Raw genomic sequence first — 27,758 nt, 5'->3', positions numbered from 1 at the left:
TAAGTTGACTTCAGTTAGGAAAACCACAAAGTTAGTCTTTCTGAAAATCCCGTAGCAAAGCACAGATACATCAGCTAGTCATTCATACTCTTGAGGAACTCATTTGAAAGTCTGCTGTATGATTAGATTCAAAATCATTAGCTATTGTCTCAAACACCAATTTCAAATCAATCCATTATTTTGCAACTACTTTCACCCATTTTGAATTTGAACTGCATCTTATATCTATTACAGTGGGTATGTGCCTGCCAACAATTGTACAAATACTTAACTTCTCTTAGCAGAATGATGAAGATTATATCGGATTCCACCAATATCAGCTGATGATGATGATGATGCTCGTTGTTTAAAGGGGTCTAACATCTAGGCATCGGCCCCTAATGGTACGAAATGAGATGAAATGTAATGACAATTTAAAAGTCCAAAATCATCCCCTGACCAGAATTCAAAAAGTGATGATGAAGAATGAATGGATGGATATGAACTTAAAACAATCAGTGGATCCGACTCGCAATGCCCCACATTCCCACAAACTAATGTTAAACAATAGTATAACTGACTAAGGGATTGCTTCTAAAGCACAATCCTGAATCGATGATGCTTGTAGTCTAAAGGGGCCCAAAATCCAGGTCATCGGCCCCTCATAAGGGTACTTATCACCATGGTGTTTGTCCTGTTGCGGTACTAATCAAAAGTAGCAAAGACTCACGGTATTCCACACATTATGATACTACTCACAGGTAATGTAATGCACACATGTAACAGAGACCGAGGGTGTCTCTCACATTGCGCAAATCTATGGTGTTCCTCACATAGTGGTTACTAATCATAGGCAAGGCAGACCCATGGTGTCGCTCATATACTGGTACTAATCACAGGTACCGTAAAACTCACCCTGATTCACACACTGTTGCCACTAATCACAAACCCATTGTATACCTAACATAGTGGTACTAAGCACAAGTAAAAGTGACCCATGGTGTTCCCTGCGTGATGGTACTAATTAAAAGTAGTCTCATGGTTCTAATTCGATCATCCCTTGGTCGCCCCTTTTAGTTGCCTCTTACGACAGGCAGGCGATACCATGGATGTATTCTTCATTTGAACATGGGTAACAAATGAAAGTAAAATAATTTGCACCTATTGCAATATTTATTCAATGTGTGGCCCATAAAGTGAATCTGGTATTACAATACTCATTGGAACAGATATCTGAATGCCATGTTTCTTTTGGTGATATTGGTATCACTTGAGGGTTGGGGACACAAAATAAAGCAAGCTTTATGATGGCGTGATTATATTTTAAATTCGTGGACTAATTCAAATTTTATTAGCATTTAAACTCGACCGCACATACTTTCTGCACCAACAGTAGGGATGAATTTCGAGCGATTTTGTAATTTGTACACTTGAATGACAATCGAACCTATGTTTCAAAATGTCAACCCAACCATAACCCCCTCCATAAGATTAGACCGATTTATTATCATTTTATTAGAAAATGTACGGACAATTTCTATCCCATTGAAAATTTGACACTTAAGTGGGGGTGGGGGGGATGAATTGAAAAATTAGTTACATTTTTTCTTCGAGGATACTAAAGATGTTACGGACATGACAAGTAGTATTTAGAATCTCCTTTTGAAAATAAAGAAACAGGTCTTCTTTTGTTTTTGAAAAATCTGCTTAAGGTGGGGCGAAAGAATTGAACAATTAGTTGAATTATTTGTATGAGAATACTTATACCTAAAAAACTAAAGATGTTACATACATGATAACTGGTATATGGAATTTCCTTTAAAAACATACACTTTTATTTTCAGAAAATCAACTGGGGGGGGAGGAAATAAGTAAAGAAGGAGTTGAATTCTGTTTATGAGGACAGTTGTATTTCAAAAACTGAAGATGTTACAGACATGAAATTTGGTATTTTGAATCTCCTTTAAAAATAAAGAAACGTGTATGTTTTGTTTTTGGAAAGTCCGCTTAGCGGGGAGGGGGTGGAAAGAAGTGAAGAAGAAATTGAATTCTTTTTATGAGGATACTTATATCCCAAAACTGAAGATGTTACAGGTGTGGAAATTGGTATTTGGAATCTCCTTTAAAAATAAAGAAATATGTGTATATATATATATATATATATTTTTTGGAAAATCCAGTTTAGGGGCTGAAAAGAATTGATAAAGCAAGTGAATTTTTAAAATGAGTACCGGTATATCTACAGTGTATGTCAAAAACTTGATGTGTTTCAGACATGAAACTTGGTACTTGGAAAGTCCTTTAAAAATACAGGAACATGTATTTTTTTGTTTTTGGAAAATGCACTTAACGGGGGTGAAAAGAAGTGCAAAAAGAGTCTAATTATTTTTTTATGAGGATACTTATATCTCAAGAACTGAAGATGTTACAGACATAGAAATTGGTATTTGGAATCTCCTTTAAAAATAAAGACACATGTTTGTTCTTTTTTTTACTTGAGAGAAGACTGTTTCTCACGTGTACAGTTCTGTGTCACATGGTCATCTTAGCCCAATAGGCAATATCACAAACGTGGTTTACAAAGAGTTTCTGGGATAAATGAAACTCAATTTTTCGGTGAGGTTTTATACATGAGGGATTTTCAGATAATGTCTTAGTTCAGTACCAAGGAACGATTACTTTTATCAAATTACGAAATCCACGCGAGCGAAGCCGCGGGTAACTACTAGTTAAAAGATAAACTTGAGGCTTTGTAACACTTAGATAAAAAGGAGAAAGTCGAACAAAATTAGCAGGTGAATTCAGGATTGGAAAAGCAACGGTAAGTGACTGGAAAAAAAATCGAGACAAGACAGAAAATTTTTGCAGAACTGTGACAAAGGAGGTAAATCATGGAGCAGCATACATCAACATTTTCAGAGTTTGACAAAGTTGATGAAACCATTTTTGTATGGTTTTCACAAAGAAAACAGTGAGGCGTTCAGCTGAGTGGTTCAGTAATCCAAAAAAAAGCACTCTAGCTCTGTAAACTGATAAATAGTGACTTTTGTCAAAAGGTACATTCAAAGGTTCCACCTTTACAATACCAAAGGATTTTTTATTTAATTAACAATTAACAAATATCGGTACTTTTGTCTATCTTGTAGATACCATCAACCGAATAATTGTAAGAATAAGTCCTTGTCCTTGTCTATTGTACTCACTCAGCGATAATAATCAGTGGTGCTTAGTGTAAGAAGTCATTCTATATTGTTGGGCAACTTCACATACAATGCGAATAAAATGCGCTTAGTCACTACCAAATTGACATAACGCACTTTGCACGCACAGAATAAAGTGTTGAATATTACTCAGTGTGGTAAGTCACGAAGGGCAGGGCATAACACACTTTGCACACCCGAAGTCTGGCTGAAGTCACTTTAACACATAATACACAACTCAAAAACTTCGTAGCCACAATATGACATAACACACTATACACGTGCAAGCAGCTCGCTCTCCTCTCTTCGTTGCCACTATTAACTCAGTTCACACCATTTCTTGACTTAATGCACTTTACACAACCACCTGCCATTTAAGTCAAACAAGAATGAATGTTGCAACATTAACAGAGACAAACATATTAGACTGGTTTCTTGAAATCAGAAATAATAATCAACTTCCATTGTTAAGGATGATTCGCAGAGTCATGTTTTAAGGTAAAAATGCAGAATTCTCCAATGCAGCAAAGCCAATGGTAAACCTATAGTAGTGTAGTAGAAGTACAGTACTACTGTAGGGCTGTGTTAGATATTAATATGTTCCTCACAAAATCAACATATTGTATACCTCAAAAATTTATTGCAACATTCGGCTCTTTTTTTCATTTTGACAACAATTTCTCTATAAGAATCATTCCCGCACCCCCAGGAGAACATGTGAGTACCCCCTCATACCTCCGGGGTACGTGTACCACAGTTTGAGAATCGCTGCTTTAAATGATGTCTGTGACTTGACGATAGATCGAGGGAGTCAGTATGTAGGCAGGCACATAATCATACAGTGACTACCTGATATTCTATATGTATGACCTAGATATTGATGATTGCTTATGTACATCCTACCAATAGAACTTTTCATATTCTGTGTATTTCAACCTTATAAATTCTATCATTGATCTACAAAGTTTATTTAATGAAGGAGAAATGAATGGTAGTATATTTCTTACCTCATAAATGCAAAGACAGTATTAAACTGCCAACAAAAAGGAAAAAAAAAGTAGTACTAATAACATTTGCCTTTCAGCGTAGATCAGTCCTCTTAACAAAGTCAAGCCATAGTCCTCCTTTAGCAATTGGAAAGAAGGACAGAATGTCTAAAATGAGAGGAACTGGAGTCTTCGGTGATCTGCAAATCTCAAACTGTGACACAATAGTTGCCAAACCAACCTTTATCTGTGTCAATCCAAACTTTATACCTGAAAACAGAAAGAGATGTTTCATTGCACTTCTCATCAGGAGCGAACTCTGCATCATTAACTAAAGTGGTGAGCTTTTATGTTTGTTTGTTGTAATCATCAGACAAATTAGTGTGACAACTGTGAGATATTCCAAGACAAACATTTAGTCCAACTACTTGAGAAAACCATTTCAGTTTTCGTTTTACTTATAATCAAGAAATAATGGGAGAATGTATTGATTCTAATTTTGCAAGATTTAGGTTTCAACACAGTCTAAGACAGTTTTTACTGCTCTGTCCAATGGTGCAGATATCATATATGAAAACTGTTTACAAAGATTAAAATAATGTTCCTGTAGTAACATTCTGACATATTATATTGTATTGTAGTCTGACTCCTTGGCTGAATGGTCAGCCCTTGATACAATTTCCAGCCAGACTGGAGATTTTAACTGTGTGGTTAATTCCTATGGCTTGGAGACTGGGTGTTAGTGTTTACCCCAACACTTTCCTATTCATATTCACACCAAACACAACAGAAACATGCCATAGTAAATACATCCCTCCACTAGTAGCGGCTGGCTCTAAAAGGCAGAGGGCCACGTGCTCCTCCAGCTAAGTAACTATTATTGTATGGTTTTAAAAGTACTGACACTCTGAATGATGATGCATTCAGTTTTGGTACTAGGCACAACATGCAGCTAGTGGGGCAATGTTTTCACGTGACTCGTAGATAGTTTCCTCCAGCTTGCTTACCAGTCATGCTAGGCCTCTGCTCTTCTCTGCTCGCTCCTTCTTGGGTAAGTTTGGTTCACGCCTGCATAGAACCTACTATTTCTTAACCCATACAGAACAGGAGATTTGGCATTGGTGGAGCCAGTGCTCATATCGGAAATACACAAAGGGTTATTGCACTGAGTCCAACACCTGTTTCAAAGGTAAGTGTTGTAAATCTGTCTCTGAGAAGTGTGTTATCCTGGCTAATGAAATTAGCCAATATCCTACCATATTTAGTGTGGTCAAGTTAAAATTAAATCTGTCCTATGCACTGTGCAGATATACAATACTCAAATGAGGGATATCACAGATATACTCACAGGTACGATTAACCTGTAGGTGACATACGTAAAATTTGTAGTTCTTCTAAAACACTAAATTCTGTTAGTAATATTATAAATAGATCATTTCTACAACTGTCCCTAACTGAAAAGACAGAGATAAAGACACTTGGTCAACCAACAACTCATTTAAAACTGGAATAAACTGGGCAATAGAAAACAGTATAAATGACCTAGATATTAGGCCCCTTTAAACAACAACCATCATGTACAAAAAGGGCACGAATATTGAAATAGATCCCCGCAAGTGGTGTATACAGAACACAAATACTTGCGTGGCTGTGACTTAAGGAATGCGTTTTTATGTTTTCCGAGCATGTTATTCGGTCTTGACTTGGATGGAAACAAGTACGGTAACAGATCTCAAACAATTGAAAGAAAAAAATTAAAAAGCATGAAAGTTTCTCCCAACATTTTAATTCATGCATGGAATATAGTGAATAGAGTGACTCAACTGGATTCTGCTTACCACCAATCCATTAACAAACATGAAGATCAGGTTAGGAAAAGCAAGGCATCCATTTGTTTACTTGTGTGTGTTTAGTAAGTGTATAAATGTGTGAAAAAGTAGTGCCCCTCACTCAGTTCCACTCTACTGTCCACCACACAAGGTTAGCATTAGGGAGGGCATTTGGCCATAAAATAGGGTCAGATCGACATGTGTGACATCATTTTCACCCATGACCCCACAAGTGTGGGAAAAAGCAGTAGAAGAAAGAAAGAAAGAAAGAAAGAAAAAAAAGAAAACAGATATAGTAGGTATCCTTTTTCTTCAGCCATTCTGGTCCAACAGCCCTCATTTTTGTCAGTAGTCTCCCATGGTCTACCCTATCAAAAGCCTTGGATAGGTCAGTAGTGATACAGTCCATTTGACCTCTTGAATCTAAAACATCTGCTATACCTTGCTGGAATCCTTCAAGTTAAGCTTCACTGGAATAACCTTTCCTAAATCCAAACAGCCTTGCATCAAACCAGTTAGGAATTTCACAGACGAGTCTAATATAACCAGGAAGAATACTTTCCCAGAGCTTACAAACAACACATGTCAAGCTGACTGGCCTGTAATTATCCACTTTAAGTATGTCATCCTTTTCCTTGTACACTAGGGATACTGTTGCAACTCTCCATTCATTTGGTATTGCTCCTTCATGCAAACAGTAATCAAATAAGTATTTCAGATATGGCACTATATCCCAACCCACAGACTTAAACATATATCCCCATAAATCTTATCAATTCCAAATGTCTTTCCAGATATCAACATTCGTATCTTTTTGTAAATGTCTTTAATATCATAGGTAAATTTCAGTAATATGCCAGTATTAATTGCCTCCTCTACCTGGACATTTACTTTATATTCAAGCCATGTGGTGAATTTACGTCGGCACTGTCAGTAGCCCTGAAGATGGTTTTCCGTGGCTTCCCATTTTCACACCAGGCAAATGCTGGGGCTGTACCTTAATTAAGGCCACAGCCACTTCCTTCCAGCTCCTAGGTCTTTCATATCCCATCGTCGCCATAAGACCTATCTGTGTTAGTGCAACGTAAAGCTACTAGCACACAAATTTACGTGTGATCATGGAGCACTAACGGGTAAATACTGGGAGAAGGAGAAGCCTTTGTTTTTAGTATTAGTGGACCTTGGGAAAAGCCATGACACTGTACCGAGGAAAAAAATTTGGCAATGCATGAAAGATGAGACACAGTCATATACAAAGTGAAGATGTTGCACAGGGGGAACGGAAGCTGTCATCAAGTAGGTGGTAGTTTTGCAGACTTGTTTGAATTGAAGAGAGGAGTGCAGCAGGTCAGTTCATTCTTTTTTTTTTTTTTTTAGTTCAAATATTGGTTCCGTATCAACGTCAACTATACATATATTAAAATGTTATAGATCCACCTATTCAATTCTTCATTAAAAACCTCTTCTGATCATTGTTATGATGGATGTCATAATGAAGCCATTTAAAAGAAAAGGACATGGTGACCTCAAGCCTTAAGATTTGCAGATGACATTGTCATCTAGTGTGCACCAGAAAAGAAACTGGAAGAGAGACTGCAAAACTGGAGCAATGAGTTTAAAAGCTACAACCTAAACATCAGCAAGACAAAGACAGTAGTTAATGCAGTGCAGAAGGAAGGAGATGAACCAGTAGTCAAGCTCAATGAAGCAAAGCTGGATAGCATCCCTGATTTCAAGTCCTTGGACAGTGTTGTCTCAAAATACAACTGGCCAGATCATAAGGTGAACTGTTGGAATGTTGTGGTTTTCTCATAAAAATAAAATGTCATGTATCATATCTTGTACATATTTTAAGGAAAACAACATTGAGGTTATGTGTTGAGTGGTTTATCTCCGTTTGTTTTGTTCTTTGGATGTTTTGAATTGCCATGTGTGTGTGTGTGTGTGTGTGTGTGTGTGTGTGAACCAACGCTAGTACTTATTCTCTTTGAGTTGTAGTGAACCGCTCATAATACATGGTTGTATGTGAAGAAGGTGGTGTTTCAATAGTATAATTTGATTACCTAAACCTGTGTAACTAGCAGAAATGAAGATATATCAACAGGTTATGGGCCCAGAGCGCCAAAACGCCGCAGTAAATTTCGGACCATATAAGTGAAAATGGAGTAACGAGAATTAACGTCGGACGAAGCAAGGTGTGACATTATTGGCGGGGTAAATGGCGACCTCGTGGACCAGCGAAGAAACACTGAATAGGAATGTGGCCAAGCTTACAGTGGAGAACTATTTTTCGTGGGCATTGAAGGTGAAACAAGAGCTGTTGTTGAAAGATGTATGGGAATCAGTAATAGGGTATGAGGATACGCCAGGTTGTCAGCTGTCTCAGATAAAAACGAGATGACGAGCGCGAAACAATGTGATCACGTTAGCGGTTATTTTCAAATATGTAGGAGAAGATTTTGAAAGTGACATTGCAGATATTGAATCAGCGAAAAAGGCATGGGAAAAACTGGACGAGTTGTACAATGACGGAGGGCTAATGAATGGTGCTATGACCCTGAAACAGTTAACTCATTTTGTGAAGCCCAAGGACATGAGTGTTCAAGAATACTTCGCAAAAATAAATCAACTGTGGAGGAGAACGAGCAAAGCTGGATACGAGTTCACAGATCAACAAGTTGCAGGAATGATCATCGGAAATCTTACAGAGGAATATGCAGTTTGTATCCCTTCCTTCTGTACCCGATGCATTTACTGGACCTATTAAAAATGGCGCCTACGGAAGGTAGAGGCCAGCCAAGGCAAAGAAATGTGTAATAGGATATCGATATTGATGTATGCTAGAAGGCCATGACTAATTTAAACCTACCACTATGAAGGCGGTGTACAATGGTGTAGAATCGATAGAATTGTTTTTTTTAAATAAGAAGGATCAAACAGATTATTAAAAAAACTGACTTAAAAAATTGACGTGGGAAGGACAAGATATCCCGAACATCGCTTTCAAAAATAAGCAAGATTTGCAATATCTAACGTGAAATTTTAAGCTGAGAGGACGGAAATATTAAAAGAAACGAAGAGATAAACGTTGAAATACCGTAAAGAGGGAATAAAATCCAGTAGTTTTGAAAAGTCCATCCAAATACTTAGACGCAAAGTCGTTTGGAAACAAGAAGTGGATTGAGACGTGAGAGCTCGAGGTTGAGCTATATTAAGTGGAAATAATAGCAAGGACAGCCTAAATAAAGAAGCAATCATTATAAAAAATATATTTATACTACGCAGAACCATGATGAATTCATATTTTCCAGAATCGACGCATATTGTCTACTGTGTTCCTGAACAGATGATGGCTTGCTAAATCGGCATAGACCAACCTGGAGGGAGATGTCATCCTGGCTGTTAAAACCACCCGACCCGTGTGGAGGAGGTCACTCTACTTGAGATACCAGTGGTGGAGATCCTGCCCAGTTCCCAATCCAAGGCCTGCGACCAGACCGAAGAGCAACTAAGGCCCGAGATATTGAATGGCGAGCTAAGTAATAGTATTAAGTAGTATAATTTCTTATGTAGAGTATTACCAGTATATGCAATAGATCTGAATAGCCTAAGCGTGAGATAATTAAGTGTGCAGTGAATATAAGAAAGTGCAGTGTGAAATATTTAAGACGATATCTCGTGACAGAATGGTAACGTGTTTACTACATTATCTTATCCAAGGATGAAGGAATACGATTTAAAATGTGACATAGTGTAACAGCTGTTTTCAAAGAATCCCGGTTAGTTAGAAAGATCCTTGAGTGATGTAATACCAGTCAAACCCAGTTACGTCACAGAGGGATGCATGTTTGAATTGGTTAAGTTAAATTACCATACTCTTTGCTGTGTGAATATATTGAAAGAATAGATACTGAATTTGGGGTTATATGTTGAATTGTATGACAAAATGCGTTTTGAGGAACGAATTCTGCGCTATTGGAGTGATACGTATCGTTGTGTTTAATTAATATTGGAGGTTAAACGCGGTAATTATAGATGTTAAATGAATTAAATATGGGTTGAATTGAAGGTTAATAATGAAATAATGGAAGTATATATAGTATTTTAAATGATATATTGCGCAGATTAACAGGGAGTAAAACGTATATGATATATATGATGTGCGATATAGGAGCACATGTAAAGCGACTACGGAATATAAGTATGCCCCAGGGAGGAACTATAGCAAGGTATGGACAATAAAATTACGCATATTTTAATGAAGTGTGAAAGTGGTTTGACAATAATAACAACCGGTGATGGGTAAATGAATACATGATTGTATCATATTCTGAATGTATGGTAATTGCGTGGAAGATCAAACTTGTACGCAACTAGTATGATAATGTAGTGTTGAAATATCTTTATGTAGGCATTTGCACATCTATATATGAAAAATGCTTATTGGCTATATGTATATTGAACTGGAATACGTTACATAAGAAATTATATAGCTAGAGTAGGGAAATTATTCGAGATTTACGTAGGATATCATCGATGTTTTGTTGATCTGAAATATTATTAGAGCGAATATTTAGTTAGGAGCCGTAATTTAAGTGGCAATCGGACCGAGAAACTTAGTGCGTCATTCAATATTTCATTTTCTTCACTGTAGTCTGCACCAACGAACTCAGATAATTTTCAATGTAACTTAGGTCACTGATATTTGTATTCAGGACACTTTATTCAAATTCAGTTCATTTCCGCGATAACTTGAACAATGTTATGGTTGTATTTTTGATGAAGGTGTATAATTAACACCGTGAGGGATGGAATAACTTATTGATATACCGGATCTTGACCGTGGTCTGAAGACTTTGATGTAATATATACTTAAGTGACCAGATGTAAATTTTAATAGGAAGATGAAACAAAGCAATAATTAATTTCAGGAACACGCGACCCAGAATGTTAAGATATGTAAACTTAGTTTAGGAGTAAGGCAGCGCTGACCTAGAATATTTGATTCAGTAATTAAAATATTTGTTTATTAGGTTGATAATTTGAAGATTATAAGCAATATTTGACATTAACCATTTCTTTCGCGAATCTTGATAGTTTAATAAATGTGTTTCTTGATTAATTTTTATAGAATGGAATGAGTTTTCATTTATAATGGTAGTCAGTAGTTGTACTTAGTGAGTAAGGTTCTCGTTGTGTGGATGTGTTTTTTTCGAAAGGTTGACTGATGTTTACGTTCGCAAAATCCATTACTGAGCGTTGAATTACGTAATTCTGAACCGCGTATGACGCCGTTACCTTCTCTTTGAACACACGTTAAACCAAAACATAGAAAAATTAACCATTTTTCTGGAGGCATGAATACCCTGAGATATGTAACTGACTAGTTGGGAAAATACTGTGGTCACCCTGACCCGTAGGGTGCACTTGGAAGCTGATTTGGTGAAACTGACTATCTCGAAGGTGAAGGCGAGATTACTCACGGAAGAAAGCAGAAGGAAACTTCAGCAAAATGGAGGAAAGGCTTACGACACTGGAAAACATGAGGAGGATGAAGCTCAAGCCATGGTTGTTCAACAGAAGTGAGATATCAAGAAAGAAGACGTGGGACGAGGAAAATATAGTTGCTACAATTGCAGTAAACAGGGACATGTATCTAAATATTGTCGCAGTACCCAAAAGTGCTTCAATTGTGGTAAGTCGGGACATTATTCAAAAGTATGTCCAACAAGGAAGTGTGACGCATCATCGCAGGAGAGTAGATCAGTGAATGCGAGTGGAAAAGTGGTAAGCTCAGAAATCATACATGTAGTAGATAAGGTGATGAGCATGGTAGTTACTATAGGAACTGAGAAAATTAAAGATTGGCTGTTCGATTCAGGTGCATCCTATCATATGTGTCCAACAAAGGAGATGTTTATGGACATGTTAACAAATGTAACCGGGAATGTAGAAATAGGAGATAACAGTAAGCTGGATATCAAAGGTATAGGTAAGGTGAAAGTAAAAATGTCCACACGATGGACAATTAGGCTACATTTACAGACGTGTTGTACGTACCAAACTTGTGTGCAAATTTAATATCAGTTAGTAAGTTAACCAGCAAAGGCTTCAAAGTAGGATTTGCAGGTGATAAAGCAGTGGTTGTAGATAAGAATGGAGATGAAACATTGTTTGTTGCAAACAGGAGGAATGATGTGTATGTAGTACAAATAGAGGGGAGAAATGATATTGTAGCTGTGAGTGACTGTGATCAAATAATAGATCAAGAATGTAATAACAATGTAGCATTTAAAAGTGTTGGGCAGGTTAGGTTGTGGTATGAGAGATATGGACATGTTCATTCTGAAGCTTTGTTTAAATTGCCTATGTTAGAATTGAAAAGGAGTAATGATATTAATACTTGTTCTGTATGCATTCAGGGGAAACTAAGTAACAAGGGAGTACCTAAGTCTTGTGAGCGTAAGGCAGAAAAACCACTTGATGTTGTGCACACTGATGTAGTTGGAAAAATTAGTCCACCATCACTTCGGAAAGCTCAATATGTTGTAACTATGATTGATGAATACTCCAGATTTAATGTGACTGTATGTATGAAAAATAAGGATGAAGTGTTGGAGGTGTTTAATAGGTATCAGCCAAATGCAGAAAAGTTACATGGTTACATGGTGTAGGAATTAAGGTAGTGCAATCTGACAATGGTACAGAGTATACATGTAGCGGGTTTCAAGCACAATTGCAAAAATGCGGTATTACTCATAGGAGGTCAGTACCGTACACTCCACAACAAAATGGATTAGCAGAGAGGCAGAATAGAACGATGTTTAATACTGTTAGATGTCTGTTGATCCAGTCAGGGTTACCAAAGGAATTCTGGGGAGAAGCGGTAATGACTGCAGTGTACTTAAGAAATAGGTGCCCATCCTCAGCAATAAATTTTCAGATACTGTATGAACTCTGGTTCAATAGGAAGTTGGATCAGGAAGAAATAGGTAGATTGAAAGTATTTGGATGTCAGGCGTGGGCTGTGAGAGCAGACAGCAGGAAGTTAGATCCCAGAGCAGAGTCATGCATTACAATAGGTATTGCAGTACGTAAAGGTTGTATAGTAGAACATCTAGATGTAACTAGTGCTTACTTAAATAGTGAAATCAGTTGTACTGTATACATGGAACAACCAGAATTGTTCATAGAAAAAAATGTTCAAAACTATGTATGTAAATTGAAGAAAAGCATCTATGGACTACCTAATTCGAGTAAAGACTGAAATGCTTGTGTTGATGCTATAATTAGAAGACTAAATTTTAAGAAATGTGTCAAAGAAATGTGTGTATGTAAAGAAGTGTTGTATTATTGGCTTGTATGTTGACGACATTATTGCAATAGGTGACAAAGAGGTTGTTAAGTTGGTTAAAATAAGGTTGGCAGATGAGATTAAAGATCTAGGGAAAGCAACAAACTTACTGTCAATAAAAGTAGAACAGACAAAAGAAGGGTTTATGTTGAGTCAAAATTTATACATTGACAAATTACTTGCTGATTTTTCTATGAGTGACTGTAAACTGAGTAAGACTGTTTTACCAAGTGGGTATTCAGCAGCTGAAAATGATGAGCAGGAATTTGATTGTACCATTTATTGCAGTGCAGTAGGAAGTTTGCTATATTTGTCAAATAATACTAGACCTGACAATGCATTTGCAGTAAGTAAAGTTAGTCAAAATTGTCAAAAACCTAAGTTTAAAGATTGGAAAGAAGTGAAGCATATCATGAGATATCTCAGTGGTACTAGAGATCTAAAGTTGTGTTTCAAAAATTGTGAGGAGTCAGTACAAGTGTTCTGTGATGCAGATTGGGCAGGAGATACTAAGTCTAGAAGATCAGTGAGTGGGTATGTAACCACAGTGGCAGGGGGAGCAGTATCATGGTATAGTAAGAAACAGAGTTGTATTGCTAGATCTACCATGGATGCTGAATACATGGCAATGGCAGAGGTATCTCGAGAAGTAACTTGGATGAAAGATTTGCTATCAGAGCTAGGGCTGGAAAGCTTTATGGATATACGGTACCTTGTAAAGTTTTCGCTGACAATGAAGCAGCAATTAAATTGAGTAAAAACAATATTGTGAGTGATAGGTCAAAACATATTGACATCATGTACCATGTATGTAGAGAACTAGTAGAAAAGGGGTTTATTGAGTTTGTATATGTAGCATCAGAGAGAAATGCTGCAGACTTGTTCACGAAGAATTTATCAAGCAACAAGCTTAAGAGTTTGTATAAGCATATAGGTTTGCAATGAGAGGACAATTGATTGAAGTGTAGTATTTTATTTTTTTGAGAAAAGTGGGGAGTGTTGGAATATTATGGTTTTCTCAAAAAATAAAATGTCATGTATCATATCTTATACATATTTTAAGGAAAAACAACGTTAAGGTTATGTGTTGGTAATTCATATTAATTTAGTTGAGTGGTTTATCTACATTTGTTTTGTTCTTTGGACATTTTGAATTGCCATATATATGTGTGTGTGTGTGTGTGTGTGTGTGTGTGTGTGTGTGAACCAATGCTAGTTGTAGTGAACTGCTCATAATAAATGGTTGTGTGTGAAGAAGGTGGTGTTTCAATAGTATAAGTTGATTACGTAAACCTGTGTAACAAGCAGAAATGAAGATATATCAACATGAACAACCAAATCAGCAAGGCAATGCAATTCTACCATTAAGTAAGGTGGCTGCTGTGGGATAAATAGTTACCTCTGAAAACAAAGATACAAGTCTTGTTACACACCAGTTCTTACATACAGCCTTAAAACCACCACAATGACCAATAGGGATAATTCTAAACTCCATGCAGCTGAAATGAAATTCCTCTGCTCCATAGTACAGAAGGATAGGAAGGACAAGATCAGAAATGAGAAAATTAGAGAAAAAGTGGTTTGGATGCATGAAGAGGATGCCAGTGACCAGAACTGCAAGGAAGAATTTGAAAGAGAGGTGGAAGGAAGACAACCTGAGGGCAGACTGAGAAGACAGTGTAATGATTTAGTGAAGAAGGATGTACTGCAGAGAGGACACGACTGGAACAAGTTAGTGGACAAGACACCACACCCAGACAACTGGAGATGATGATGATGATGATGATCATCATGATAACTTACCATTTTTTTCTTTTCTTTGCCATTACTTACATAAACATACAAGTCATATTTAGGAAGACAAGAATATTAAAATGACAAATACAATGATTACAGGTCAGTGTGGAAAGAGGAGATGAGGACAAAGATGAAAACACAAAAGGACAAAAAAAAAAAATATCAACATCTTTGTTCACTGCTGTCTTTAAACAAATGTGTTCTTTCCTCATTAGTTCAAATTATTCTACATCCATTTCTTCTCAGCCCCAAGGAGCTTGTTTCTGCTTCTCCGCTTCATCAGAAGTGTGGGTATCAATATTCACTGAGGGGGTCAGATTTTAAGTCTTGATTTTGGGAAGGGTAGGATAAGAAGTAAGCTGGATAAAGATAGGATAAGAGAATAAAGAATAATACAGGCATAAGAAAACTAGGAACAGAAGACAAACACAAGAGGAGGAAAAGATCCCTGCAAGTCAATATAAGTAATGGAAAGAAACTAACTACACAGTTCAAAAGAATTAGGGGAACATGTTTTTTAGCATCTGGTATGTGAACGTTAATTTGGTAGATAGGCTTCCAATGGTCGTACAGCATACCATGAGACCTTAGCTACTCAGGGTATGTCCAATTGAAGTTATACTCCATCTGTAGCCATGCATTAAACTAACAGGTGACCCCTCAAAACAAAGTGAATGGCGGTGCGTCCAAGTGTCGTTGTGAGTTACACAGACTACTGCGGTCATTTGAGCATGTTGTACATAAACCAGCACATCCCATGAGACATCTTAACGAGGTTCAAGTTGCAAGGGCCATCATTTGATCCAGGAAGGATGGACTTTTTGTCGTGTTGCTGTGGATCTCAATGTCTCTCCGTCAGTTATTCAACGCATGTGGAATTGTTATAATGAGACAGGCCAGTTCACAAGGAAGGTTGGACAAGGTCGTGGACACAGGATGACCGATATTTGACCATCTGTGCATTGTGGCATTGTTCAGCAACTGCCAGAGAACTGCAACAAGACCTCAGGAGGGCCACTGGAGTTCACGGTATCTGACCAGACAGTAAGGAACAGATTAAGAGAAGTGTTCTTATGACCCAGACGTCCTGTTTGAATGCCCCGTTTAACGCAGCAACATTGTGCAGCTCGCCTTCTGTTTGCTCGTACTCACGTCAACTGACAACTTCACCAACGGAGACCTGTGTTGTTCACAGACGAGTACAGATTTCCCCTGACACAGTATAATGGACGTCAAGGTGTATGGAGACACTGTGGTGAGCAGTACATGCCAAATGCTGTCCAGGAAGGTGACAGATTTAAACAAGGTTCTGTGATGGTGTGGGGAGGCATCAGTATTGATGGCCATACGGATCTTGTCGTCGTCCGTGGTAATCTTACCGCTGTGGGGTACATCGAACAGATGCTACTACAGCATGTGTTGGTTGCTGCATATGGTGTTGGCCCTGAATTCGTCTTGGCCAGCAGTGAGTCCTGACCTTAATCCCATCGAGCATGTGTGGGATAGGCTTGACATAAGTGTTCGTGGGCATACTGTTCCACCACAGTCTCTCCAAGACCTCGAGCAGGCTCTCATTGAAGAATGGGACCTGATACCACAATGTGACCTCCGTCGACTTATACGGAGCATGCCACATAGGTGTCAAGCTGTGATAAATGCTCACGGAAGACATACACCATACTGAATCTCTCCAACTGTGATAAAAATCCACCCTAGAGGACTGTTTACCACTTTGTTTTCGCCCCTATTTTGACATTTCCATTTGTGTTCTGAAAATGAATGTGAATCCATTGATGTTCTTTTGTATACTTCAACGGTAAAGAATAAAGGTTTAGTTGGTAATGTACCTGGGTGTGAGGTATTGTTTGGTGGAGCATGGCATACATTCAAAAACATATTCCCCTAATTTTTTTGAACAGTGTATTTACAAATCAAGTCTCATATAGATAGACAGGAACATGAAAAGGAACATCTGATAGTATTAACATAATACGAGGTCAGTGTGGGAAGCAGGAGCTACAGAAAGAGGAGATGAGGATAAACATAAAATCACAAAAGATCAATTTCCACATCTTCATACATAGTTGTTTAATAAAGGGCTCTCTTCTCATAATCCTAGTTACCCTTTTGTTATGAATGATAATCACTGAAGAGTTTAATCAACAAATATCATAATCATGAACTACTTGGTTACCATTATTACATCAGTGGTATAATACACTATACTTACCTAAACACTGGCGTGGACCCTCGCCAAAAGGTATGTAGGTGTACCGCTTGATACTGGCCTTTTGTTCCTCAGAAAAGCGCTCTGGGTTGAACTTATCAGGTTGTGGAAAGTGTTCTGGATCCTTGTGAAGTGCTTCAATGGGGATTAGTACTGTGAAGCCTTTTTCTATAACTACATTATCACCATTTGGAAGAGACAGCTCGCATGTCCTGTTACAGATACGATCTGTTGCGATTGCAGGGGGATGGATGCGCAGACTCTCTGTACATTTAGCAATTCAAATTTAAAATACGTTTTATAAATTACTTATTATAAAAAGCATAAAATTACAAATTTAGCCTGACAATAATGTATTAGCATTAAAAAAATACAGAAAAACATTGAAAATATAGTAAGAATGTAAAGTACTGCTTGATACAAGTAAGTTACAAGATCATTTTCTATGTGGAAAAGCCATGGACCAAGGATCCTTCCAATATTTAACAACCTAATTTGTTGAGAATAATGAACATTTCATAAGTAGCTAGAGATGCTAAATCTACATTAAATTGCTAGCAACTTATTATCCCTTCGAGTATATTTTTGAAAATTCAAGGTCCTTTGAATTTTTAGTCAAGGGAAGTTACCTCCCATGACTTTATTATCACTCTTTATTTCACCTTGTTCAGGAAGGTCCACTGAACCAGAGAGATCTTCCCATTACATTGCACAGTGGTGCATAAATATTATTACATGTATGGCCTTTTATATACTGAATGTACTAAGCACAACATTTCTATTTCTTCAAACTATTTGTAACAGGCAAAGATTAATCCAAAATAATGTTTAAAATATTGCAGACTAGATAAGAAAAATATGAAGAGAAAGAGAAACTGTCCTTGTTGAGGGCATGACTGACTACATTCATATAGAAAAATTAAGGATACCCATAATTGCCAATGCAATGCAATGTGGTGTGGTATCATTTTTTACTAGCATGAAAACTATGTTATACTCCCAACCTGCCTGTTAATGTGGAGCCTCCATAGGCTCTTAATACAGCCAGTGGCAGATGGTAGGAAATCACAGACCTATTCATGTCATACAGAGAGCGATATGAAGATGAAAAGGAATTATAATAGGACAAACACAATGAGAAGTCAGTCCGACTCACTGGCTGAATGGTCAGCATTGAGGCCTTTGGTTCAGAGGGTCCCGGGTTTGATTCCCGGCCGGGTTGGGGATGTTAATCGTCTCAGATTAATTCTTCTGGTTTGGCGATTGGGTGTTTGTGCTTGTCCCAACACTTTCCTCTTCATATGCACACAACACACTACACTACCAACCACCACAGAAACACACAATAGTGATTACATCCTTCCATATAAGGTTGGCATCAGGAAGGGCATCCGGTCGTAAAACAGGGCCTGCGACCCCACAGGTGTGGGAAGAGCGGTAGAAAAGGAAGAAGAAGAACATAATGAGAAGTCGATGTGTGAAGAGGGAGCAAGGAGACAAGGACTAACATGAAAATACAAAAGATCAAGGACAGTCTCCACATTTTCATACATTACCATTTTCAAATAGTTAGGCTTTCTCCTCATCAAACCCAGTTCTCCTACATCCATCTCTCCTCAGTCCCCAACAAGCTTCTTCTCATCCTATACTTCCCACAAAAACGAGGTATGTCAAGATGGCCCCTCAACGAGTGTTGATGCTCTCTCTCCTGATGAAGCTTACAATCAGAAACAAGCTTGTTGGGGACTGAGGATAGATGTTACAAAGAGTTTCTGAGGTAAATGAAACTCAATTTTTTGGTGAGTTTTTATACTTTAGGGATTTTCAGATAATGTCTTAGTACAGTACGGAGGAACGATTACTTTTATCAAATTATGAAATCCACATAAGCGAAGCTTATTTCTGATTCTGAGCTTCACCAGGAGAAAAGGCATCAACACTCATTGAGGGGCTATCTTGACATATCTCATTTTTGTGGAAAGTATAGGATAAGAAGAAAGCCAGATAAATAACAGTAACTGTCAAATTGATGGTGATCGTCACGTATGACATCATGGGTGTCATTGTTTGCCACTTTGTTCCACATGGCAGAACAGTGACTGCACAGTACTACAGGGACTTCCTGGTGTGACAGGTATGAGGTGACATTCGGGAGAAACGTCCGGATCTTGTGGACAGTGCAATAATCCTATACAACAATGCAAAACCACATAAAGCAGAGTGTGTAGGGCAGCTATTGCAACATTGGGGATGGGAAGAATTGGAGCACCCACCGTACTCTCCTGATATTTCACCCTGTGACGTTGATCTCATTTGAAAGATTAAGGAAGCACTGTGTGGTAGGCGGTTTGCAACACGAGAGAACATTGCTAATGCTGTGTGCCAACAGGTGACCCGATTCACACATGGTGTGGCATATGCTGAGGCAGGTGGTATTCAGTGCTTCTAACATCGTTGGCAGCGTGTCGTGTCAGTAGCAGGGGACTACTTTGACGGCCTTTAGGCCCAGGTTTGTCATGTCAACTTTATGTGTACTGTGTTGTCATTCTTTTGCACCGGGAAGGCCATAATGACTTGTATACTACCGTAGTATGTTATGATATTTCAGTGCTATTCATTGTCCACACTTGTGGTTAACACCTTGTCCTTTCGTTTGTATATGTCACATTTTCCAACTGAACTGGTATCTTCAAGAAAAAAATAGTTGCCATGACTTTTGCCCCAACCCTTGTATTATTGAAATAATTCAAGTAATAATCTGAAGTGCATAAGGACAAAAATGAACTCTGATAAGCAAAAAAAGGTATTACGGTACAATGGTAACAGTTACTGATATGCGAACAGCCACGAACATGTTAACGGACATACCTAAATCCAGAGGAAGTACCTGTAATGAAGCTGGAAAATACTTTTTTTAAACAAATGTGCTTACCACTTAGTACCATATCCAGGTAGATCATCTCTTGTATAGCTTCATAACACAGCTTTCCATTGTGTTTCTTTAGTACTGAGTCCACTTCCATCCGAAGCTTGGTTTGTACCTCAGGATTGAGTGCTAGCTCATAGAGAGCAAAACTTAGTGCTACAGATGATGTTTCAAACCCATCAATGAAGAAAGTGAGTGCATGGGCAGTGATATCTTCCTCTGTGTACTCTAAAACAATGTAAAAGAAGAGAGGTCACCTGAGAACTACTATACTCCTTCTTATGGTTATAAAAAATATATTTTAAGAGGAAATCTTGGAATAGTGGAAAAGTGTAACCATTACATGGTCTTTGAATATTTATTTCTATATGTCCTGCTCCTTCTTTAGAAGAGAATACCAACATAACGGAGGTTGCTAGGCACAGGCCTCTTGTACCCAAGGTTAACACATAAAAATCCAGTGCAGTCAATCAGCATTTATAAGTGCTTGAAAAATTCACTACAATAGAGAAGGACCTAACAATTTTACACACCATAAAAAAAGAAGGAGATCTAATGAATATCTTTGAATTAATTTATATAGAATTAGACCAGAAACAAAACCCCAGTTTCAACATCAATGATATCACAGAAAACACGAACATACTCCTAGATGAAATTTAAACATAGATCCACAGAAAAATGTAATCTAAAAAGATACTAAAATGTATGCAAACTCCCCACTAATACCACCATAATACCACTCCTACTCTCCCCTCCGTTCCCCCTCTCATCCTCCCAACTAGCCAGTAGCCTAATATGAACAGCCAGCCAGCAGATAGCACACATACAACAAGAGCAAATGGGACCAGCGAGGAGGTATTTGAAACATTCTAACCCCTCTACTTCACTATAGCAAGGCTTCTTCATCATAATAAAAAAAAAAACCTTTTTTATATTTTTAGACTCCTTACATCAAAATTATTATCGACAGATAACACAACGCATCATACCTAACTTCAACTGTTGTATCAGAGGAGTTTCCCCTGCCAAACAGTAATAGACTGTTCCATTAGAATTCAAAACAAATAGTTACAGATCTTACATTAGTAACCTCAAATTAAGAGAGCACACTCCACTAAATCCCTAAACAGTGCCAAGGACAAAAAAAGCACTTCAATATCTAGAAGACCTGGGATAAATTACAGACTGCAGAGACTGGTGTTTAAAACGCTGGTGCCAGGCAGAATATTGTATGGGGCAGAACTATGGGGTTTAGAGGACAAAAAAAAAGACATGTTGAAACAGATTATATCCAGATTCAGCAAAATAATAATGCAATTACCACAATGCACGGCTAATGCCGGGGCATTACTAATGTGTGGGGAGTGCATCGAAGCTGATTGTGTCAAAAGAGCACTAAAATATTGGATGAGACTTAAAATAGGAGAAGGGGGTGTTCTTTTGCAAGCAGTGTATCTCCAACAGTAGAGGCATATGTATAAGAGGTGTTGGCTTACGAAAATTAAAGCGTATTTGAATAGGATCGGTATGGGGTATATCTGGAAGACATTGTGGTACAGGAAAGAGAACTGTAGACTGAGAGAGATAGTAGGGAGAGTTAAAGACATTCAAAGGCAGCATCTGATAGAAAGGTAGTGAGAAGTATAATAGCCTGTATAATGAAATCACCAAAGAAGCAAGAATAAGCATTACCAATGTAAACAGAGCAGAGAGAAGAGGTATGTTATGGTGGTTAATGGGGATGTATAAGAATAAGGGATGGACCAGAAGGGCAGATAAGTCACAGTGTTTATTATGCGAGAAAGTGTCCAATGTATTGGGTTAGATGTACCGGTAAATTAGTAGGAGGTGGTAAGAGGAATAGTATATTTGTTTTTTATGGGTATGGTGAGCATGTATCTGGGTGAAAGCCTGCTATGTTCAATGGTCAATAAATAAATAAATAAATGTCTAGAAGAAGAAGAAGAAGATGATTATTATTACAAACACTCATAACAAGCATATTACGAAGGCAGATCAAATATAAACAAGAATTCAAATGTACTGCTGCTTTTAATAATAATTCTGAGGCAGGTTTTTGTCAGAATGTTGGTGAGGTGCCTGGAGAATGGGTTTGCACACGTGAACGACGGTGTATAGCTAGGCTGCTTCAGTACGCCATGAGTGAGCAAGAGAGGCACACATCTGTTGTGCAATGCAGCATTATTAAATTTCTCGCAAAAGAGGGCACCAAACCTTCTGAAATTTTGAGATGGCTCTGCGCGCAGTTTGGGAGAGGAACACTTTCACAGACTCAAGTGTATGAGTGGGCAAAAAAATTTGTGGCAGGAAGGGAAGCTGTGGAAAATGAACCTCATGGAAGGAGACCACAGACAAGCATCACTGCAGACAACATTGTTGCCATTCATGTCATTATTGGTGATCTGCAAAACAAAATTTTTGCAAATTGTTTTAGCCGTAGGAATAATTTGTAAAAAGCAAAGGCAAAGTCACTATCCATAACCTCGGCACTTGGTGGGGTAGAGTGGTTAGCTCTATGCCCGGCCACCTTTTCCCCCCAGGAATTAACCTGGTACTCATTTTTTGTGTAGGCTGAGTGAACCTCAGGGCCATGTGCACCTCCAGAAGTGGAAATCTCGTTTCCAGGAATAAGTTATGGAAGTGTTCAAACCGTCATCTGAGATGACCTCCATTTCAGAAAATTGTCTGCCAGGTGGGTTCTCCGTCTCCTCAACCAGGAACAAGAAACTTTACACCAGGAAGTTTGTCAAAGACTCCTACATCGCTATGAGGAGGAAGGAGAGGATTTCTTGTGTTGTATTGTGACTTGTGATGAAACTTGGGTGCATCATAACACCCCAGAATCAAAGCAAGCAAGCATGAAGAGGTGGCGAAGAGATGAAGCAGGTCCAGTCAGGTCCAAAACGTCCATCTGCTGGAAAAGTGCTTGCAACTGTCTTCTGAAACTCAAAGGGCATTTTGCTGGCGGATTTTCTTCATGAACAAAGGACAATTAATGCAGCCTATTATTGTCATCTTTTGGATGAAGCAAAGACTGTGTATCGCAACAAGCGATGCCGGCAACTGTTCCCAAATGTCATTCTTCTCCATAACAATGCAAAGCTGCATACTGCCGCTTCAGCGTGGGAAAGAAATGGAGGGAATTCACTGGACACCTCTGGAACACCCTCCTTACAGCCCAGATTTATCACCCTGTAACTACCATTTGTCTGGACCACTCAAACAAGACCTAGGAGGACAGCAGTTCGATGCTGATGGAAGTATAGAAGAGTTCATGCACAACTGGCTCTGCACATGTCCCTCTTCTTTCTATCAGGATGGCATCAAAAACTTATCAATCCGATGGAGAAAATGTGTATTGAAGGCAGGACACTATGTAGAAAAGTGATCTCTATATGTGTATTTTTTGTTGATGCAATAAAATTTTTAAAAATAACTCCTGTTTATGTTTGATCTGCCCCCATATCAATGCTCAAAATTTTTTTACTGTCTCAGTCAGGCAGCCCCTAATAAAGGGATACATATGCTATATATTAGTTTTATGTGATATAGGAAAATAATTCGTAGTCTTACAGTTCAAACTGTCAGGCACACATTGTGATTTACAGAGTTCCTGAGTTGCATTCTTGCATAGTGTAAGGAGCAAGAATATTCTGGATTGTCCCTGCTTTCTTAGAGGCACATGTAAATTTCTTCTTCTCATGATTTCTGATGTATTACAATAATAATTCGTAAAAAAGTTTCCAGGAGGAAATCATAATTACATCAAGTGTGAATATTAAAGTATTTGACCTCTTTAGGTTTTTTCAATTGTGAAATTACTGGCATTTCACCCCAGTGTAGCAGTGGGCTTATTGGTTGGATTGCTACACCTTTCCTGGATGTTGGCAGCATGTGCACTATAGAGGCACCACTCCTATGTAGGGCAATGCAGTGATGGAGCACTCAGGGATTTATGTACCTCCACTTGTATAATTGCTTGCCTTTGGCTTCTATATAAAAAATTATGTTGCAAGGAGGAAACCGTAATTAAATTTCATTGATTGTGAATTCAAGCTCTTTGGAAAGGTGTGGCAATCAAACTGAAAAGTAGACACTGGACAAGGGAGTGGTGAGGTAGATGAGACAAGAGAATTTATAAAAAATTAGTAGTTTTCTCATGTTAATGCCAGGTGCTTCCCTACTTCTATGCATCAGCGGATGTCCAACTTCATAATTTCTAAGGGCAAGAGGGTAGGACGTCTTGCAGGACAGTCATTAAATGAAGTTCAGCACTTCAAAGAAAAGGATATGAAAGTACTGAAAGCAGCAGCCAGCTGTAGAGGATGAGTTTGGCAGTCACAGCGAGAGGACGTACGTGCTTCCTGCTACTCACTCTCCTCACTAGGCTATCTGTACTTTCCAAGTACTAGTCAGGCGCATGTACTTGTTAGTACATTTCTGAAGGACATTTGTCTACAGTATGTACTTTTCAGTATACACTACGTTCAGTGTCAGGCAGCACTTCTCAGTGCTAACTCTTTTCCAGGTTTCTATTTCAGGAGTACAAGGATAGATTCGCTTCTGATCCCAGTCAGACCAGCCGACTATGACTTCATACAACTCAGGCATCCAGAAGGCAGCCACCCAGACGTCACAGGCGACGTCTACCGTCGAGATGCAGACTACCAGGAGGCAGAGGCACAAGCAGGTGGGCACAGACCCATGCTTCTTGGCTCCTCGGAGCCAAGAACCGGGAACAGTGCGACCAAAGTCAAATTGCCGTACTTCACGAAGTACACGCAAATCAATAAGGCCAAAAACCATCCACCACCTACCTGGGCCACCCAGGGAAGGCCCACCACCTGGGCGAAGACCGTGAAGGTGATCCAGGCAGCAGAAGGCAGCATGGAGACAGATGTCCCCGGGCGTTCAGAGGCTGCTTCGCAGGCTCGGAGTGCTAGTGACTTGTTCACAATGCAGATATCATTGTGTGCCCCACAGGACAGGGAATGCAACAAGGTGTTGGCAAACAGGAGGAGGGAGGAGCCGGTGCTGCAATGGGGCCACCCACTACCCACGGGTCACCAGGCCAGGAAGAGGGCCACCAGGACAAGGCCTCTTCTCCCACCGAGAAGAGACCCACACCGCCAGGAAGCAGACGCTGCCCCCGGACAAGGAAGAAGAAGAGGACGCAGGCCCGTCAGGAGAGGGCCATTCATCTGCAGTCCAGAACTGCTCCCAGAACAGCAATCCACCGAGGAGCTAACCAGGTGAGGACCTCAGCAGGTAGTGGCAGTCAGGTGAGACCTGTACGTCCCCCTCAGCAGCTCTTCCAGTGTTTCCACTGCTTGAGGTGGGGCCACTGACAGGATAGGTGTGGGCTCCTAGTGAGGTGCAACCATTGTGGGGGTGATCACCACTACATGGCCTGCGCAGCACTTAAGGAGGTGCCGGTGTGCGCCAACTGCGCGGGGGACCACCCGGCCTCTCACTGCAGTTGCCCTGTTTACTGGGCCATGGCATGGGCAGAGAGGAAGGAGGCCCGGTGTCACGTCCCACCCCTATCCAGGAGTGTACCAGCAATATAAACATTTAAAAAAATACTCATTTAAATGTAACTTATGTTAATTATATTGTTAACCTTTCCCTTTGTAAGAAGCAAAGATTCCACTAAAGTGTTAGTAAAACAAAAACAAAAATTATAACATAAAGACAAAAATTACTGAATTTTAAACAACTTTTTATTTTTTATTTTTAAGATGGGCTTTGAATATAAACCTGGAATCTTCCTTATCTGTGGTTTGAGGATTATTTGTATTATATAATCAATTCTATAGACTCTGCACTCTTTTAGGTAAAACAATCTTAATAATTTCATTACACATTCTATTTAATATTAGGAGAGGATACTCACCCAGGTTCACGCCACCAACTCGTATGATGCTTGTGTCATCGTCAATTCGCCCCTTGTTCTTGATCTGAACCAGCATATTTAGGTAGTCATTGCGAATAACATTGTTCTCTTCTCGATATGAGACAGTTTCTTTGATTATTCAACTGAAGAAGTTGGATACATCCACGTTCATAAATCTATATACAGTGATTTGGAACATTGGAAATTAGTTTTTGATCAACATAGGCTAGTTATTTTTCCTTCAAACATAACAGCAAATGTACTTCTACCTTCATCTTATATTCAGAATGATTCTTATTGAATACAGTGCATAGCAGCTTCAAAGAGTTCCCAGAATTGGTTCATTTCACAGAAATAAATAACTTTAGATCCATTAACTCAACATTTCCTTCAGTCAACTTAGATAATGACACATTATTTCCAATGTGAATAAAATATAAAACCTTCCTGAAAAACATTTTTCAATATTTCAGTCATGTTCTTGTTACCTGCCTTGTAACCTATGTAGTGCTCATAAATAATATATACCCAAAAAAAATCTACAGTTTCATTATTGCTATCTGATCCTGGTGTCTAGCCCTCTTACTGTCACCACAAAGCAAAACAGGCAGTCTGTTAAAAAACAGGCTGCTGTTATACTAACATTGTGTGATTGTGTAGGTCTTTCATTGTATTGTGTATTTTTTATGTGATCAGTCTAGTGTTGGCTACTGAGTGTATGCTTGGAAGCAGTGTATCAATTCATTCAACTGTCCGAGTGAATCGAATTACAGCAATGGTGAACTCACGGCACACAAGTCAGCTGATTTGTAGCAGACAGTGTTGAGTGGCACACTCATGAATCAGTGAGACACAACACGCACGGTTCATTATCAGAACATTGGACATTGTCAGGAGCCAAACTTCCGCTGTGAGCAAGACATAAAGAGCCATGGCTCACTCAAAGAATTACACACTTATGTTTTTTTTTTTTTTTTTTGGCAGACTCTTGCTCTCAGCTCATTGAAAACAATACAGTCATTTATATTTCCACTAACAGAGAGGTTTAAATACTAGTTGGATTCATTTGCAGTGTTATAAAAGCAGTTAAATTATAATTTCAAAGTAGTATTATAACTAAGTTGACATTTGACAATTGATTCAACTCAACTCTCTAGCCTATACTATGACTAGGAATAATGCTCATGACCTCCAAGAAATATGTTTTATAATGGGAAGAACAGCTCAGCATTCTCTCAATTCATATATTGCATCATTGCACAAGACTTCAATTATCAAATCATGAGCTCACTGGTTGCACACAGACATATATTTTTACATTTAATTCTCTATACTTATTTAATGGAGTTGTCACTGTGATGCAAACGTTTTGTAATACCTAAACTTGATTTGAAGAATTGGCCGCAGCAGAAACTCAATCTGAAGGCAGGATGACATGCATAGGAAAGCAGTTGATAGAATGAAGACCAGATGGGATGAGTGAGCATTGAATGTTGTTGCTGCTACATTTGAGTACACACAGATGTAGTAGGAACAGTGA

The 27,758-nt window shown here is 38.6% G+C and overlaps 1 protein-coding gene across 1 annotated transcript in view; it reads right to left on the bottom strand.

The window, feature by feature from the left end:
- Positions 1 to 2,427: 2,427 nt before the first annotated feature.
- The window catches only part of LOC136857942 (cytochrome P450 6k1), a 168,559-nt gene continuing 143,228 nt past the window's right edge, over positions 2,428 to 27,758 (bottom strand). Inside the window, exons 7-10 of the mRNA XM_068225210.1 lie at positions 26,219 to 26,355; positions 20,305 to 20,526; positions 17,376 to 17,636; positions 2,428 to 4,435 (exon numbers count right to left, since the gene is read on the bottom strand). Of these exons, the coding sequence (XP_068081311.1) occupies positions 4,260 to 4,435; positions 17,376 to 17,636; positions 20,305 to 20,526; positions 26,219 to 26,355 (796 nt within the window). The 3' untranslated portion in view covers positions 2,428 to 4,259. The remainder of the gene's footprint in view (positions 4,436 to 17,375; positions 17,637 to 20,304; positions 20,527 to 26,218; positions 26,356 to 27,758) is intronic.

This window comes from Anabrus simplex, chromosome 1 (assembly GCF_040414725.1).
Source record: "Anabrus simplex isolate iqAnaSimp1 chromosome 1, ASM4041472v1, whole genome shotgun sequence".
NCBI classification, from domain to species: domain Eukaryota; kingdom Metazoa; phylum Arthropoda; class Insecta; order Orthoptera; family Tettigoniidae; genus Anabrus; species Anabrus simplex.
The sequence above is the reverse complement of the archived record's forward strand: the minus strand, read 5'-3'. Positions and strand labels throughout refer to the sequence as shown.